Source organism: Clarias gariepinus, chromosome 23 (genome assembly GCF_024256425.1).
Source record: "Clarias gariepinus isolate MV-2021 ecotype Netherlands chromosome 23, CGAR_prim_01v2, whole genome shotgun sequence".
Classification (NCBI taxonomy): Eukaryota; Metazoa; Chordata; class Actinopteri; order Siluriformes; family Clariidae; genus Clarias; species Clarias gariepinus.
In genome coordinates, this window is record NC_071122.1 from 18,284,209 (window position 1) to 18,303,176 (window position 18,968).

At 36.7% G+C, this 18,968-nt stretch overlaps 1 protein-coding gene across 2 annotated transcripts in view; it reads left to right on the top strand.

Annotated features, from left to right (window-relative positions):
* Positions 1 to 400: 400 nt before the first annotated feature.
* The window catches only part of mapkapk2a (MAPK activated protein kinase 2a), a 42,494-nt gene continuing 23,926 nt past the window's right edge, over positions 401 to 18,968 (top strand). For both annotated transcript variants that reach the window (XM_053484389.1, XM_053484390.1), the window contains exon 1: positions 401 to 1,122. In XM_053484389.1, the coding sequence (XP_053340364.1) occupies positions 871 to 1,122 (252 nt within the window). In that variant the 5' untranslated portion in view covers positions 401 to 870. The remainder of the gene's footprint in view (positions 1,123 to 18,968) is intronic.

Here is an 18,968-nt window from a genome sequence, read left to right on the forward strand (position 1 = left end):
CATGGGGGATTAAAACACACTGGTGCACCAAACAGGTTGTCTCATGCATAATAGGAAGATGACTTATAAATCAATGTATTGAGAATATACTTTAAAATACTATGATATGGCTGAAAGGGTGTGGCACACTTCTAACATTAAACCATGTAAATGAGAAACATCACGGTTCCTTATGTGCCTAAACGGCTCTCAATCAAAATTAAAGCGTTATATAATTTTTAATGAAAGAAGTATGAGTTTATTGCGTAATACCTGGTGAAAGTCAGAGACAGTGAGTGGTGTGCCTTTTTTTTACTTTCTCATGGCGTTTCCTTTAAAAACCGGAGCGTTCCAGCTTGATGCGTGACGTCACGAAAAAAAAAGTGCTGAGGGAGAGTCGCGAGACACTGGCTTAAAGTAACGGAGGGGCTGAGCGCGAGCTGAGGAGCTAGCCGGCTAGCTAGCGCTGACCATTGTTGTGTGTTTTTTTAAAAAGACAAAACAACAACGATTCAAGTATTTTATGGTGTTTAATCAGTATTCTTTTCACATACTGGAGCGTTATACTATTAACTCTTTTAAAAACGCCCTGTTCGGAGTGTTTCCTTCGGTTTGGACTCGGAATTGGCGGAATGGATTTTAGCTGGCAAGCTAGCTGACAAGCCACCTTCGAGTTGAGCTAGCATCAAAGTTGGCGAAACTAGCCGAAGCCGGTTTTTATTGTAGTTTTTTTTAAGTATATTTGGCCAATACTGTGTGAGTAGGTCACCAAGTGGTCGTTTATAAAGTTTAAGAAAACAGGTGGTGAAAGACAAGAAGTAGGGGGGAGCCGCGGTCGCCTCAGCTGTGTGTGTGTGTGTGTGTGTGTGTGTGTGTGTCCGTCCTTGCGAGATGTTGTCCAACTCGCAAAATCAGCTGGTGTTCCCCAACCAGCAGCAGCAGCAACAACAACAACAGCAGCAGCAGCAGCAGCAGCAGCAAGCTCTCCAGCACCTTCAGTTTCACGCCAAACCTGCGCTTCAGATCAAGAAAAACGCCATAACAGACGACTACAAGGTCACCAACCAGGTCCTGGGTTTGGGCATCAATGGCAAGGTGTTGGAAATTGTTCAGAAGAAGAACGGAGAGAAGTATGCGCTAAAGGTGAGTAATAGTCCTAGCTAAACCTAAACCCAAATCCCTCTCTCAGTCTCTAAGGTTATAGGACCACATCGAAAAAAAAAGGAAGTAATTTTAGAGGAAACATCACCTGCCTGCGATCATTTCAGATCTGAGTTTTTGTTTTATTAAACACAATCCTCTTTATTACCGCTCACATATTTTAGATTTAACAATCCATTTTAAAGATCTAACTTTATCATGGTTCTTATTTGAACGTTGATGTGTTGGAAAGTCAGAGACTGTAAGAGGTTAAAGCCACAGGAAATACATTTGTTTTTAAGGTCAGGCAGACTGACTCAATGGAAAATGAATCTTTACACTATACGTTATCTAAACGCTGATCTTTGACTTTATTTCCTCCAAGTATAAAATTACTTTATAATCCTACACACCATTAAAAAAAAATGTTATCAAGATCGCAACACTGTAGTAAAATTCACTGTTTGTTTACTTTCACTCTCATGTTTTGGCACGTTTTCACGGAGCACAGGCTCTATTTAGCTGCTTACTCATAAAATAGTCGCACGTTTCAGTGCGGCCCGGACGCTTTCGTCTGTGGGTGTTCATTCACAAGTAAAGGTTAGACAGTATGACAGACAGTTTTATTTATTTGTCCTAAAGGTCAGAGCACTTGCACTTCTGCAGTCTGCCCCCTCACGCTATCTGTGAGGTGTAGAAAGCAGAAGCCAGAGCCGTGTTTTACACTCCCTCGCCTTTGAATGAAGTGTCGTATCGGCAGGCAAGTGATTTCTCGCTCAAAAAGCATTCCTGGTCAGATTTCCTCTCTGGTAGCCAACGGGACATGCAAAATCAGCTGGCGTGGAATGGCAGGTGGCGCAAAAGGGAATTCCTGAACATTGTTTTAACATGGACTTTTATGATGATGAAGATGTCAGTGGCCACATGTACATTTAAGTCGTTGTGTTGCAAAGCTTCTTCTGTGTCAGATCTGGCACCAGGCTACATTCATCTCCTCCTTTTTGGCCTGGCCATTTTTAGCTTCTGATGAGCTCAGACGTGACATGCAGAGTGGGTGTACGGCAGCGAGAAAGAGTAGCCGGGTAATGGGGAGACGTAGACAGTGGAGACTCTTGAAGAGAACATGAATGATCACTGGGTACAGGAAGGAAGATTTCCTCTGTCCATTCCTGTGTGTGCATCTTCAGTCAATATATTAAGAGAAAAGTGAATTACACCTGACCTGAAATTACATTGTGCATTAGAGAAATCTATTCTCACCCATTCCTTAAGTCGGAGTTAAACCAGTTATGTAAGTTTGAAAACGTTTTAGCTTTTTATAGCATAGTTTATTTAGTACTGAACTTAGCAATGTGGTGTCATGAATTAGGCTCATTTTGGCTGATGGGTAACATTGAATACGTCCAGTATACAGTTGCTGTCTTCATTTTTAATCAGGGGCTTTTTACATAACTGCTTCATGGATCATTTTTGTTTGCTGTAGCCAGGCAGACCTAATAAAAAATTATGTACATGCATGTGTTTTAATTTCAGGAACAGTATAAAATCTTTGGCTAAAACTATGTAGATAAACACAAAGCCCTTGTGTGAATGAAGCCTTTGTCATAGAACAGGAGAAATACTTTCTGTCGCTGAACTTTGACATGATTGGTGCAGGCATATAGCGTCAGAGCGACAGGTTTCAAGTACACCCATCTCTTTTTTCTTTGGATGGATTAGCACAGTAGGTATAGGTAATGCTGCACCTTTTTCAGAGGCATGAAGATAAATTTTATCCTATTCTTCTACATAATATTTGCCTTTTTTTATTTGGCTGTCATTTTATTTTGTGTACATTATCTGATTTACCGGTCTGATTGTGCAGGTGATTAAGCAGCCATGTGTTGCCTGGTTTTCAGCAATGTGTGTGTGCATGCATGCTCAGTTTATCTGTATCAAAAGCAGTGCCGTGGAAGACGCTCTTCAATCTTCAGCTCACACACCATGAGTAGCATCTGAGTTTTGTTGGTACATGGCTGTGTTACTGTAAATGATTTTATGGTAATAGTAATGTGAAAAATGTTGATGGGTAAATAATTAAGTCTTCCTATATTCATTTATTAAGGGTGCAATAGTATGCATGTTCATACCATACCTTTCTGTACAGGATATTTGGTTTGATGCACATTGTGATTGGAGCAAACACAACCTAGCTTTGACTAGCTTTACACCTATAGTCAAGCTCCACACATGTGGTCAAATTGAATTAATGGCACAGGCAGCACATTACTGAGGGCTTTTTTCAAAAGATTTGAATAGCACTTTAGAGATACAAAATTTATACAGGCTGGAAAAGTCACATTTGCAATTTAATAAAAAATATTACATTACATTAAATTACATCCTAAGTGCTAATTCACAGGTCATAGTTTGATATTTTAAACCTCGGTGTGTTTGCTTTTCCAAACAGTGAACATTATTTTAGATGTAGCTAATAAAAATGCATATATTGCTCTTATAAATGGTGTAATTCATGTAGAGGGAATATGAATTTTGTTTAGTTCTGATGCTGTCTGAAAACTTTTTTTATATAATAATTTATCAGTGCTCCATAAACTGGGGGAAAAAACCTGTTGCATTGCCGTTATATTTTTTATGAAAACGTGCTCCTCATTTATTCTGTCAATAAAGAGTTATGCAAAAAAAAAAAGGGCCCGTATCACCAGTAGCAAACAATGCAAATAATTTAGTGCTATTACTTTTTGTTTTGTTGAACTTACTCATAGATACCCAGACAAAGATATTGGTCTGTTTTTTTTTTTTTTTTTTTTTTAAAGGAAAGAAAGGTGTGTGCTTTTAAATGCATTCCTTGCATGTTCAGGGAATTATGCCCAGTTTACCACTGTTTACAAGTTTGTACAAGTTTGTACAAGCTTGTGAGTTTATGAGTTGAATTCATAATAAATGAAAAGAAATTTCACACCTCCAAAATTTGACTTTTGCTTTGTTTTAAGCGTGTATCATTACACATCAGAGCAGTTAAGGGTTAAGGGCCTTGCTCAAAGGCCCAACAGCGGCAACTTGATGGTTGTGGGGCTTGAACCTGGGATCTTCTGAACCGTAGTCCACTGCCTTAACCACTGAGCTACCCCTGGCCCCTTATAGATAAATATATATTATTTGACACTATTCAAGTGTGAAATTTCCCAGCATTTTTAAGATTGATTATTTTTATTTGAGTTAAAACTACTTATCTGGATTATTGGTTATTTGTTAGTCTGAATTGTCTGAAAGATTTTATGTCATGATACGCAAACTCAGTAATGCTGCAGAAAAAGCTGTGCTTTACAAGTGTTTAACTGTTACATTGCACCTTTATTAACTTAGTAGTTTCACATGCACTGAATTATTTAAGAAATTCATAGTGGGTGAGTGAATGTCACACTAGTTCATGAGGACATTGTTTGTATGTGACTGGGCCAAGACAGTTTTTAAATCATTGCACTTATTTGGTAAGATTACCAAATAACTTATAGATTACCAGACTGAAGGCAGATGCAGTTTGAACTGAAGATCTTACTACTATCAGTCTGTTGTGGGGAAAAAAAAAAGTTTAAACCACTCTTAAGTCTTTACAAGTGGTTGGACTGTGCTTAATCATGTACAAGCTCTGTGTTTATTCCTGTTTTATTTAATCAGCTCAGATATTGTCTGTTAAAAGTTTTCAGGATGTTGGTGGCAATGGCATTGCATAAATAATGCCTCACAGGCTGATCCTGCTAGAAAACCACAGGATGAGTGTAACCACCACCTCAGAAAATGTTCTGTGTGTATGTATCTGTTACTGCTCTTAGCTGTGCTTCTGTGTTGAGATATGAGGTTATTTCTAGTGGGATCTTGTGATCATGCTTGTTTATTTGTCCTTGCCTGGGGTTCAGGCTGTTCTTCAGAAGGTCAACAGGGTGCTGTTTTACGTCAATGCGCATTGGTGGTCCATATTGAGTAGCTTGTGTCCAGTCACCCCCCAGGTGCTGTATTTGAAACAGTTGTAAGAAGTAAATGTTTTATTTACTTGTGCTTCTATTCCATGATAATTTTCAGTGATTAGCATTGTGGTGTTGTTCACTTAAACCAGTTTTGCTTGTTGCAAGTGAAAACTTTCTTGAGTAGCCTTCAAGAAAGAAATAACAGTTCTGGCTGGTTTTTTTTTTTCTTCAGAGCTGTTTACACTGAGAAAATAACTATTGTATACATGTTGAGTGGAATTTAGTGTCAAGATCACCTAAAATGAGATTTTGTCATCATTCTAGCAGTGATTTGTGATTGCTTCTGGGAGGTTGGGTGTTGGGAAGGCGTTTGTACAATTTACCTCATTCAATTGGAAAAAAAAATTTGTGACGCTGGTTGTGCAACTAAAGTCAGGATAGTAAATAAGCATAATAAATCACGAGCTGTAATGAAGCCCATAAGTTTTATATATATTGCATGAGCTCTGTGTTAAACAGCACCATCAGAGAGGGTAGATTATTATTTTTTTTTGCTTCCTGCCCCCAAGTGAGAAGTTATTAAGGTTTGTGTAGAATACAAAATACAAAAATTGTAATCTATTGATCATTCCTTGTACTGCCATCAATCGTAACAACCCTACAGTTTATACTACTGAGATTTGTTCCTGGTTTTCCTGAATAATTTAGTATAACTTAATAACATGGCAGATCACTGAATCTCCTATTTTTACACACATTTGTATGTATCTATTATTTGGGATCACAAGGCAAAATTTAAGAACAATAACTCTTCCTGTAAAAAATTATTTGGTGTGTTGTACTAAAATGGTTGTTTTGAAACAACAAACCTCCAATACGAAATGATTCATAGCAGTATTGAGGGTTTTTGCATCCGACTCCTTGTCACAACTTATATCCTCCAACCAGTGGAAGGCACTAAAAACGCCTCCTTAACCAACTTGAAGTTCCAGGTCATCCACTTGGAATCGTCCTCTCAATTACCTGTTTCTTCCCGAATTTTAGTGACATTAAATCAACATATCTTTAAATATAAGATGCTGTGTTCATTTGTATTATAACTGTTTGCTTTAGAGCAATTAACAAGCAGAAATTTGCAAAAATGTTTAATGGCATTGTTCCAACCCCAACAATGAAAAAAAAAAATTTAAATAAACAACTTTGGGTTTTTAGTTGATCATACCTACCCGAGTTTCCACTATTAATCCTCCCACAACTTTTGCCTCAATTTCTCCTTGATTTTTGTATATATACACTAGAGATGGGCCCGATCCGATATGATATCGGTATCGGGTCCGATATAGCTGTAAGTCCGTCATCGGATATCGGTCGGACAGGCCCGATCTATATATTCCAGTTCCAGGAGTTTACGCTAGCAAACAGGGAAAAAGATACCAGGCAGCAGACGCGTTGACGTTTTCCAAAAACGCAACAAATTTACAGCAGACAACCCAAAAGCGAAAGCAATAACAGAGAAGTTGCTCAGCTTCATTATACTTGATGACCAACCGCTATCTGTAGTGGAAAATGTCGGATTTAGTAGCCTGTTGGAGCACTTAGAGCCCAGGTACAATCTGCCGTCTAGAAAATACATTTCAGAAACCTGTCAAATAGATGCGTCTGGGCTTATTGTTTTTAACTTACTTTTTTTAATAGTTAATATATTTATTTAAAATGTATTAGTTTTGCACTTTTATTTTTTACACAGTTGTTGCTGCTAAAATGGACATAATACTTGAACTTATTTCAACCAAGATTGTTGTGTTTTTGATATTTACAAAATTTTACAGCTGTTGCTGCTACCTTTTTGTGAAGTGTGACATAAATTCCTTTGGAATGCCTTTAAATTCAAAGTAGTTGTGTACATTTTTTGCTCTTCTAACAAGTGCTTAATAGTTTATTTATTCTGTGATGTAACCTTACAAACAGAAAATTTCAACAAAAATAATGCTAATTAATATTAAAGTAAAAAGATGTATTATATCGGAATCTGTATCGGTATCGACAGTCGTGTATCGGAATCAGATCGGAACTGGAAAATCGTGGATCGGCCCATCACTAATATACACCAGTTAGCTATGTTCTTACAACTCATGCTATGCTTCCTGCTGTTTTTTCTCTTTTCAAGGAAGTGATGCGTGGTTTTCATTCAGATCAAATGCAATGCTTGAGAACAGCTACTTTATCCTGCTGATAATAGAGAACTGTTATATTGAAGTTAATCCCATAGTCATGACATTTATCAGTATCTCTCAGCTTGCTAACCAGTGGACAGTGGGTGTCCAGCCTCTGCTTTGCGGTATACACAATTTGGGTTGTTAGAATTTTCCTTCCCTGTATCGCACCTCTTACCTCATTTGATTTTTGTGTTGTGCACTTATTTTACTTTTTTTCATCAACTGTTTCATTGTAATGTTTCATTTGTTAATGTATTTATTAACAAACAGATTATTAGAAAGTTAGATTACTATAATGATGCATTGATCTCAAAGTTTTGTGTATCTAGTTAATTGACATGTGGAACGTGGCTGACCCCAGAACATGCCACTGCTGTAAAGCTACAGGCTGAAATATGAAGCTGAGACGGAGTAACGCTTTCGCTGTCTGTTTTTAATGCACAATGAATTGCAAGTCTCAGAATGGAGCTGTACAATTATTAAATTGCTAAATGCTGCAACTATTTTATATAAATAGTTTTTGCTGGTGGTTTTTACTTGAGCTGTTTACACTGAGAAAATAACTATTGTATACATATTGAGTGGAATTTAGTGTCAGTATCGCCTAAAATGAGATTTTAGGTGATCTAGAGTTGATGCATTTTAGGAAATACTTTCTTAATGAGATTATTTATCATTTATTAGTCGCATTGAATTAGTAATTTATTATGGAGCTTTTCAGTGCGACCGCGGGCAGATGTTGCACATGGAAATGCTAGGACCTTTGAGGTCAGAAACCCATAAGAAAAGAGATTTGTGGTTATTAGTCGAGGCAGGGAGATGAGGCTAATCCTGGGCAATGGATAAGCTCCTGTTGATCACTGGGCATCATGTAGTGACCATTTCATCTCTGTTAGCATAATCAGGGAACAAATATTCAGTAAGTTTAACACAGTAACGTTCCTAGAGCACCCTGCCAATTGTGAAAATGGATGTGGTCAAAAAAATAAAAAGTCTATAGATGCCTATTTTTATAGTTTAAACGCTAAAGATCTTTCCAGAACACTTTAATTTATAATCAAACTCTTAATACATTACCCTTAAAAGGAAAAAAAAATAATGTAAAGGTAAAACCCGTATACTGTACAGTAGGGATGCACCGAAATTTCGGCCGCCGAAAATTTTCGGCCGAAATAGCATTATCGGTTTCGGCCGAAACGTAAGAAAGCGCCGAAAATAAAAGCCGAAATTGTCGCGACGCCTCTCCCATCCTCCCGTCTCGTTCGCGCTGTCATTACGCATCAAACACGGAGTATGTCGGCGGTTTGGAAGCACTTCAAAGTTTCAGATGAGGACAGCAAAGTTGCAATAATTTTAATTAATTTGTAGTTTTTTTAATACAAACAAAAAGAAAATATTTTAAACATGTTTTTTAATGAAGACATTTTCGGTTTCGGTATCGGTTTTCGGCCAAGTGCATCCAAAAATTTCGGTTTCGTTTTCGGCCCAGAATTTTCATTTCGGTGCATCCCTACTGTACAGTACTGTACTGCTGTGTCTTCAGCAGTGCTAGAATGTAAAATACAGATGTTACTCCTATATATATACTGTAATTCATGCAAGCGCATTTACTTTGGTATAAGTACCAGAAATACAGTAATAATAATTCACCATCCAAAGTTGCGTTTTTCCTCTACTGTCAGTGTTCTCTCTACAGTACTGAAAAATTATTAATTAGTGTACACCTGCCATCAATAACCTTGGCTGATTTAACAAATTACAAATACTGCTATAGGATTTTCCTTTTATATATATTTATAGATATAGATAGAGAGAGCGAGAAAGAAATTATATTTGGTATCATCTAACTGGAAAACTTTTGGCTAAAATATACCATACTGTACAAGACAGTAAGGGATATCATTGTTGAAAAATATTAACCAGGGGAGAGTTACAGGTCATTGGATATAACGTGTAACAAAAATCAAGGCGTGGAAAAAATATGGCACAACACAGACATCACTAAGATCAGGACGTCCTTTTACAATTGATAAGAAGACCTACCTGTATATATAACTGGTAAGGGAGGCTGTCAAGAGGCTTACAGTGACTAAAGAATTACAGCAGTTCCTGGCAAGTACTGGTTGTTCCTGACGATCTTTCAAATTTTCTTGGCTGTGGGGTAATGGTGGCAAGATGAGAACGTTTCTTGAATCAAAAACATCCAGGTTAGATAAACTTTGCTAAATACATGCATACATACAGTTTCTATAAAACATATAAATTTGTTATGATCTGATAAGTTGTATGTTTAAGCCATAATAGAGAAACATGGTGAAACATGGCGTTGATGGAATCAGGCTTTGGACCTGCTTTTTTTTCATCTTGTATTGGGGCTTTAGCCAGAGTCCTGAGAATAAAGACTAGCTTCAAATACGAGTTGGTCAAAAACCTAACGCCGCATCGTAAAACATTTAAGATGAGAAAGAATTTCACCATTCAGCATAACGATGGTTTGAAGCACACCTCCAGATAGACAAAGGAATGGCTTAACCCAAAAAAAAAAAACAATCACAAGGATTTGGAATGGCTCAGTCTGGTTATAAAGCTAATCAGAAGTCTGTAAGGTGACCTGAAGAGGCCTTGGACAGTGGTTGCCCAGCACAAACGCAGCCTGTGGGTGGAGACATCTGAGACAGAGTCACTCAGTGACTGTGTGTCAAGTCTACATTGGCCATGTGTGCATTTCACCTTTAGCCGCGTTTCAATTTTTGATAGATGTCTTATTTTTTAAAAACAAATTGGTCACACACACACACACACACACACACGTGCACTTTTAATATGGTGCATCACTTTTTGTTGCATGTCCCCACCTACCCTCATGAGCCTGTTATTTCCTGTTCAACCACAACCTTTACAGAATGAGGGCAGTCAGACAAATTCTGACTTGGAGCACGTTCTTGTTTGGAGCAGCTTGCTATTTCCTGGCTTGTCGTTTCCTCATTTCTAGAATGAAAGTCCCTTGAACTGTTTCCTCGTGTTTCATCTGCACTGTCAGACCAAACAAAATTTACAAAAATGTCAAAATTGTCTGATTTCATCTTGAGGAGGTGCACTTTTAGTCTATTAGTATGCATGCCTATTCTCTGACAAGGTGCTGCTCAGGTATATGTGAGATGTTTCCATTGCTCAGTCTGAAAACAACAGGGGGGAGTTTGCCATAACTTGGTCACTGATTTTTAGTCAGCTTTCAGTTAGCGTGCTTTGCAGAGATTTATAGCATGGGCACTTTAACCTACTTAGATTCAGAGCTACATGCTGCTTTTATGTAACGGGCATAACACCGATAATTATGATTGGCTAGGGGGTACCATTCAAGTCAAACCGGGTCTTTTGGTTTGAACAGTTATAAAAGAAAAACTTTTATCTTTGCTTCTCCAAATAATGCCCGGCTATAAAAAAGCACGTATACCAGCATCTCACTATTACTTGCACACTCAGTACACTGAAGCCATCATGAGACAGCTCATCTAATATGTGGGCATTACAGGAACTTCCTCAGTGGCCCAAACATGTGGAAATGGTTATGTGCGTGGCCAGGACAGGTTACTTAATGATGTATTTCATAAAATAAAAACAAATATACTTTCCATTAGTGCATAACAATAAAAGTAATGTATCAGTAGCTTCCCTTATACAACAGACAATACTTTCCCTGTTGCCTTAGCCTCGTAAATATATATATTTTTTATTTCCCCTAACACTAGTGATTGCACACACGAATATGGCACATTAGTCAGATTTGTCAGATGTGTGTACAGGTTTTATATTTATTTTTCATTAGACTGTTTTGTGATTAGGTCTGTTATTGCTCTAGGCTGAAGGATTGTGTATTCTTTAAGCCTCATCTGCTTTCGCTCATTTGAGGTGCACGCCGCTATGTTGACAAGCCAGCAGGACCCAGGCAATAAATATTACATGCACCGGGGGTTACAAATGTGTTCAGCCCTGATGCATTGCAGAGTGTCTGGCTTTGACAGAAGAGACTAAATTGTAGTGTGTGATGATGGTGGCCCTGATTGTAGCACTTTTTTTTCACCGACAATCCATAGCTCTGCATCAAGTACAAACCACATGCTTTGGCCCTGGAACTGTCCGAGAACATGAGAGCCTTCGGCCTGCAGTCTTGAGGGTGAAAAGAGGAAAGGTGACACCAGTATGAGTTATAACTCAAAAATGCACCACAAGAGGACTGTTTATTTCTCCCTAAAAAGCAGATGATCCAGATGACTTTCAACTCCCCTTTGTTGTTTTTATTGTTCTAAATATTTATTCATATGGTATGACATTTTTGTATTTAACATCAACTCATTTGGCCAAACGTACTGTAGGTAAAAATAAGACACTGACTATTTTTCTCATATGACAATAAAATGCACTCGCTGCAACCAGGTGTCTCTTGCTGAGTAAACTATTACGCACAAAACGCCCTAATTTTGCTTTAATGGCAGTACACGCAGAAGAGAGGAGCAAACATATTAGTTAATATCTGACAACACACAAAGACACGGTTAAATAATGTAATAACACTTTGGTGAAAATGAAGACCCTTTAACTGCACATTTGACCAGGTAACAAAATTAAGCAAATTAAATTGAGCATATTATTATTATAAAAAACAAAAAATATTCATGGATGGAGACTACTAAATAACGTGTTCAGGTGACAACAGTCAATATCAAGACTTTTTTTTTTATATATAATTTTTTTACAATTTTACTTATTTAAAACCAAGGCGCCCAAAACGTTCCAGCATGTTTTGCATGAATTGAGGTCAATGATGAACTGGCTCACTAAGTTTGTAGTGGAAAAATTCTCACCAGCACAGAACCCCACTGAACAACTCCACTGAACACCTTTGGGATGAATTTGAATGCACCTCCGACCCCGTCATCACACCCCTGACATCAGTGTCGGCCTTCACTAATGCTCAAGTGGGTAAATAGGGAGTTCGCCACAGCCATGATCTGAAATTTGTTTGAAAGAAGAGTACATGTTATTGTATCAATAAACGGGGACTAAACTTGGGCAACCACAATCTTTTTGACATGTAGTGTATTATATATTAATTGATGCGTTTTAAGTTTTTTGGATTTACCACTGTTGGGTCAGTCTGATTAAAAAAAGAAAAAATAGGATTTATAATATAATATTACAAGGGGGGAACTGTGCAAATGTGTTGCAGCCAATTCAAAGACATCTTGGATTTATTTTTTAGTATATAACATAATTTATCTTACAGAGATCTTTCTTTTTTTTATGGGATGTGTAGTGATTATCTGCACAGTTATCTTCTGTATCGGCTTGCATTCTAGACCTGTAGCTTAGCTTGAGAGTTTGATGTATTTCATCAATAAGTGTGAACAGGTATTTCAAACTTTGCCAAGTAAAAGAGGATCTTTGACTTGGGTGGCACATGACCAACTATTTTTCCAATATCCTGCCAGGTCATATTGACTAGCAAAAGCATTTTACTACTTAATGACTAATTTTCCTCAAAATGCCCTTGTGATGTACTTAAAAGTTTGTGTTTCCTCTGACAACACTGTGCACAGAAGTACATAAAAAGGTTATTGTAGCCAGAAAAAAGGCTAAGGCTTTCATAGATAAGCCTTGAAACTTAACTTCAAACAAAAATGATGGCTGAAGGATGTTACTTATTATAAAACGGGAATGTAGTGGAATTGTTTTCAATTTAATGCACCAATGCTTCAGACGTTGGTTTTATATAACAGGCAAAACATTGATAAATATGACAGGAGGGCTGTTCAAGTCAAACTGGGACTTTTGGTTTGCAGAACAACTTATGAGAATAAAAACTTTCCTTATCTTTGCTTCTTTATAATCCCCAGCTACAATAAAGCACTTATTCTAGCGTCTTACGAGTGTTTGGACACCATCAAGGTAAAAAGATGAAAACAAAACAGGCATTTGCTATGTAAAGGTTCTACTAGGGCAAAATAGTCTAAATACCAAACTTATTATTATGCCTATGTGGAATGTCCGGATGGATTTGATCACACAGGTTACATTGCTTTGCATTTCATTGGCTCAACAGTGGCGGTCACTTTAAGAATAATGCTGGAAATACCAGTCGTTTCACAACTTGCAGAAAGTGAATGAAAATAGAGGAAGGGTTGTCACATGATGCGCTCAGCCTTGTAGGTTTTCTATTCATGGCTCGTTAAAGAATGTTCAGGCACCTGTCTCACTTAAAATAAGAGACTAAACAAAACATGATTATGCTCAGGTAAGGTCAACACACAGCTCCCTGTTATGAGGGTAAAACAGATTTATACACATGAGGAAGGAAGAAAGTTGTCCCTTTTTAAGAAGAATGCATTTTAAAGTGAAAACAGACAGGAACCACACAAACTGGTATGACGAATACATGATGGCATTTTTTCTCTCTCTTTTTTTCCCCCTATTGGAAAGAGAAACGAACAGGCGAGAGGAAGTTAAACTCTTAAAGAAAATGGTGATTATTAGTCAGTTTAATAACCAGCAGCAGCATAACAGGCAGGGATAAATCAGGATTAAGATGTTGATCAAAATCTAATCAGTCAGTATGGACCTTTCTGTGAGACACACATGTGGAATTCGACACAAAAAGATGTTATTCGAATCAAGATTTTTATAATGTAAGTAAATAAGCAAATCTTTTTTTATTTTTATTTTTTCAGGAAAAACAAAACACTCAAACTCTGCTGACTTTTGAAAAAGAAAAAAAGAAAACTTTTTTTTAGGCACAGACCTTCAAAACTAAGAACATTATCAGAATAAAAAGGGAACTGCCAAGAACCTCTCTATGAGGACTGGTTTCTATGAGGAAGCAGGAGTTTAAGTTACGCATGAAAAACAACACATCTGACTTGTTTTGTGAGCTTTGTAAGGATTTTTAAATTTATTTATTAAAAGTTGAACATGATCAAAATGTTAAACTTGGTCAAGCTTTCTGGTAGAGGACATACAACACTTCTCTTACCCAATCACTCTGAAATTCCTCTATTTTAAACAATATGGACAGATTTTTTTTCACCTTTACCAGTTATGGGAAAATTAGGCAGCGCACATGCAGATATAATTTATGACTTATGTGTACTTGGTATATCGGATCTGTTAAATCATTTACAGTGTTGATGCACCACTTTTTCAGATGAGCTGATAAGCTCACATCCTTTTAGGACTTTCCCATCTTTAGACAACATGACAGGTGGAAAAAAAAAAAATCCTCACAGGGAATCGTATGACCGAGTCAAACGAGGAAGAGTGCTCTTAATAATGGTCACCATCTTTGGCTTAGTTCCATTCGACAGTTCAGTCTCATCTGGGGGAGGGGAGGGGATCCACCTGTCGTGCCTGTTTCCAAAAGCAAGGTCTATAATCAGGGTGGAAAAAAGCAGTGAGTAAGTGTTGCACCGTGTGGACTGCTGTGTAGCAGATTAGTCACAGTGAACCGTTTGACAAACTTCATCCTTCCTGTCTCCTCATTTTGTCGAAGGACGTCTGCTGGATGGACTTGTATTGCCTTTATCCCTGCATTTATCAAGCTTCTATAAACTATTATTTGAACTATTAGAATAAACACCTGTTTAAGCATTATTGTTAAAGTCCATAATAAAAAAAAACAACTAATGTCTTGTCAGCTTATATGGACTGCTTGTTTTTCTTGTTTATCAGGCAGCAAATTTATTCAGTGATGCCTAACCGTACATTTCATTTCATTCCTTCCATTCCTAGTGATTTCTTGATGTATTTGAGATGAAATGATACATTTATTGGTAGTTTTTCTAACAATCCTGTTAGCTACTTGAACTTTGATTTTGTCGGTTCAGTTCAAAACCAGTGTATTTTTTGCCTGCCACAGGAACTCGCATGACGATACATGCTACAATAATATTTAAAACTAAATAGCTTTATTTAAAGTTGTTGGATCCAGTTGTTCAAGTTACGATAAGTATCGCTTTTATAAAGAAATATAATCATCTATGCTCACATGCCTTTAGCTGTGAGATCTAGAGGGGGAAAAAGTTTTCCTGACCACAAACTATGGCTTCCTGGAAACACCTCCTGGATTATTTTTTAATATTAAAACAAAATGATGAACTTTTGGAACTAACTTGTATATCAATATATAAAATGGCAATTATTTAGTATAAGAATATTTATAAAAGTTTTTCTTTGACTGACTGTTATATTAACTGGTAAGTTATATTAACTGGTTAACTTTAACTGTAGTTATATTAATTGCTAATAAACTCTTGTGGGAAAAGTTTGTTCCTTTTAATTGCCTGCATTAAAAGGAATTGTTCTCTTACCACATTGTCCTGTATTCTCTTGAAAAAAAAAGTCAGTTTTTCAGTTGACTGAGAAATTTGAAGGCACAAACATTTCTCTCCTGTGTTAGGAAACTTGCTGATGTCTACAAGTACACCCAATATTTGATTTTTACGTGCGTAAATGTCACCTAGAACAAAATTACAGTTGATTTTTATTAACCTTTTTTAAAATTTTTATTTTATTTTGCCTGAACTGTCTAATACTATCTGAAGGTGGTGGTTGAGGTTTGCTCCAGTGGAACTCTGGTGCGGTTTGATTTGCAGTAAGAAAAGCACTTTGATCCTGAATCTAACTAAATAAAGAAAGTGCCAGGCTTGTAAAAAATAATTTTCCTGTAAAAGTTAGCCTGGTTAACTGAGCTATGAGCCAGAAACTAAGCCAGAGGATAGAGATAAATTATGAGGGAAATCTTCTGCAGATTTGGACTGGAAAAAAACAAAAAGCAGATGATGCAATATTCTGTGGTGTGTCTGCCATACGAACCGCAAGTTATAGTAAAGTTTTTAAATATAAGTTATTAAAACAAGCATGTTAATATGGATTTTTTTAAATACTGCTATAATCATAACCTTTGAACATTAGATAAAAAAAAAAAAAAGTTTGTTGGTCTTTCTCTTTGATTTCTTTCTGTTATGCAGTTATGTTTTTCTCCATTGCTTAGCTCTAAGCTTCTGTAGTCCTGCTGTATTTTGTATGATTTTTTTTTCTAATTCAATCCGCGTTATGTGGACGTATTTACTTTGTGATGAGATTGTATCATGTTAAGTAAATACTGTAAACGTGCTAAGCAAACACAACACAACTGATTTTACTTTACTTGTGTCTCATTTCATCTACTCGTATGATCAGTGACCATCTGTGGGCAGTGAGGGGTATTAGAGCCTAGCACTGACACTCGATAAAATGCTAGCAAGAGTCATTGTATTTCTTGAGCCTGAGACATTCTAAACCCTGCTGAAGTGCTTGACCAGTACTTGTCCTCACATCACAGGAGTCTTCTCAGTCCAGAACAGTTTGACAATGTGCTGGCATTTTTACATTGTGTTCCCTGCGTACGCGTGGGATGAAAAATGCTGCGTCATCCCAGTAAATAAGCCTACTCGTGTCTCTGGATAAATTACAAGAATAAAGATGCCCTGCTTGTGTTGGAAAATTTCACAGTTTATAGTTTTTGTGATGGTAAAATGTCTAAATTATTCATCCATTTTCTTTCAAACAGATGAGGGGGAATAAATTAATCAGACCGTAAGAAAAAGTGACCCATATCTGATTTACTGGCCAAATTAAATGTTTAAAAAAATATATATATCTATTATGTTTTTAAATATCACAGATATCTGACTTTTTACTCTTAACAGACCAGATTCCTTATCTGACCTGCATGCACACAAACACTGTGTCACATGGCCTGTACAAACTAATGTTAACGCAGGTTATTCAGCAACAACTTAACTTATTTTGGTTTGGCTTTTAACCTTTTAGCAACCACAGACACATTCTCTTGAAGCTGTGTTCAGACATTTATTTTGAGCTTTCTTTAGACACAGATTAGTTGGATTATGTACCTACTAATTTTGCCCCTCATGTTTTTTTTTTTTTTTTTCAGCATCACCCCAAAATTTAGATTAAACTGTTAAGACTGAGGTCGTATTGCAAAAATCGGATCTTGAAGTGGCCCAAATCAGTATTGAAAAAGGATCAGATTCCAAAAAAAAAAAAAAAAAAAATCATATTTGGGCTATTTTTGCTGTCAGTGTGAACATAGCCTTAGTCTTAAATAGTGTTGTGGATTGCTGGAAAATGGCTTATTTTTTTCCTGCCCCCAATGATTCAGTCTTGATTTGGCTGACAGATTTGAAGAGATTCAGAAGAGGATCATTTGCTTGTTAATGTTTAGCCCCTCAGCTTTATCGGTGGAGAACACGATACTGGTTTTAACAACCAGTGGTACAGAGTTCAAGCAAGAAGTTTGGGACACCCACCCCAGCCTATTGACTCCAACCTCTCTAAACAGAAGCAGGTGGAATATGCACCATCTCCCCTCCTCCGTTCTCCTGAAGCCCCTCACCCTGCTTCTTTTGTGAAGCCATCGAAGGGTTTCCTTTGTCCTGAGCCTCTGGAAGGTGAATGGGCCACATCTGCCATCCTCCCACTGAGCACATGACGGGCTGCCTGAAAGGCCCTGGGGAGCAGATGGGCCGAGATTGTCTGCAGATCTGGTAACACTTCTGGCCAAAAAAACTCTTAATTTTTTATTTTATTTTTTATATAGGACCGTGCTGAATCTTGGATGATCATATGTATGATGAAGGGATTTAATTAATTAACATTAACCACAGATTGAGGAAAAATCAATTGTTACATTGATCGTGATTACTTTCTTCTTTTTTTTTTTTTTTTTTTATTTGAGGAGGTAAAACATTGTAGTTCCTAGACTATATACGCATTGGCAGCAGGACAGTCTGTGTGGTAACAGCCAGTTATTACCTGAATTTGTTTAGAATTGTACCAAAACAAACAAAAAATTTATATTGAATTAAGATTCATAAAATCGTGATACTTACAGAATCACAGTACAAATTGAATTGACACCAACAAGCTGTGATGGCCCATCCCTTTTAATAACCTCATAGAGGCCGTGCTGTCTTTTTTTCTTTTTTTTACATATTTAATGAAATATTTATATTTTAAAATATGCAGTATATATTTATGACATTTGTAATCCGATATTTAACTTTTTATATATTTAAGATCTTAATTATAGACCAGTTTTTGTCATTTCTTTGCCATTGTGTCATGGACAGATTTTGACAAGTCTTGAACGTCTAATTTTTATTCATTTTTTTTATTGAAATTTAAAATCAGCAAGACTGCCTGTGGATGATGTGCCAAATACTGAATTATTGAATTAAAATAGCAAATATTTTATTGTTGCTGATTCTAACCAGCATTAGGTTCACCCAAATGACAAAAAAATATTATAGCCAAACATTTCAGTGAGCCAATCGATTAATTTAGGGTTCTCAGCCAAAGTCTTCTGCATTACCTAATTCTATTAATCTAAAGTTCAAAGCAGAGTAAATGTCAGGATCATGTAAAGGGTGGAAAGAAAATCTGTGCATCATGAATTTGTTTACTAAGCAGTGTTGGGGGGTGTTACTTTTTAAAGTAAATAATTAAAAAACACTGTCATTACTAATTAATCAGTTACATTACAGCGTTACTTTCTAAAAAAAGTAACTAGTTATAGTACACACAAACACGCACACATGCACTCTAACGGAAT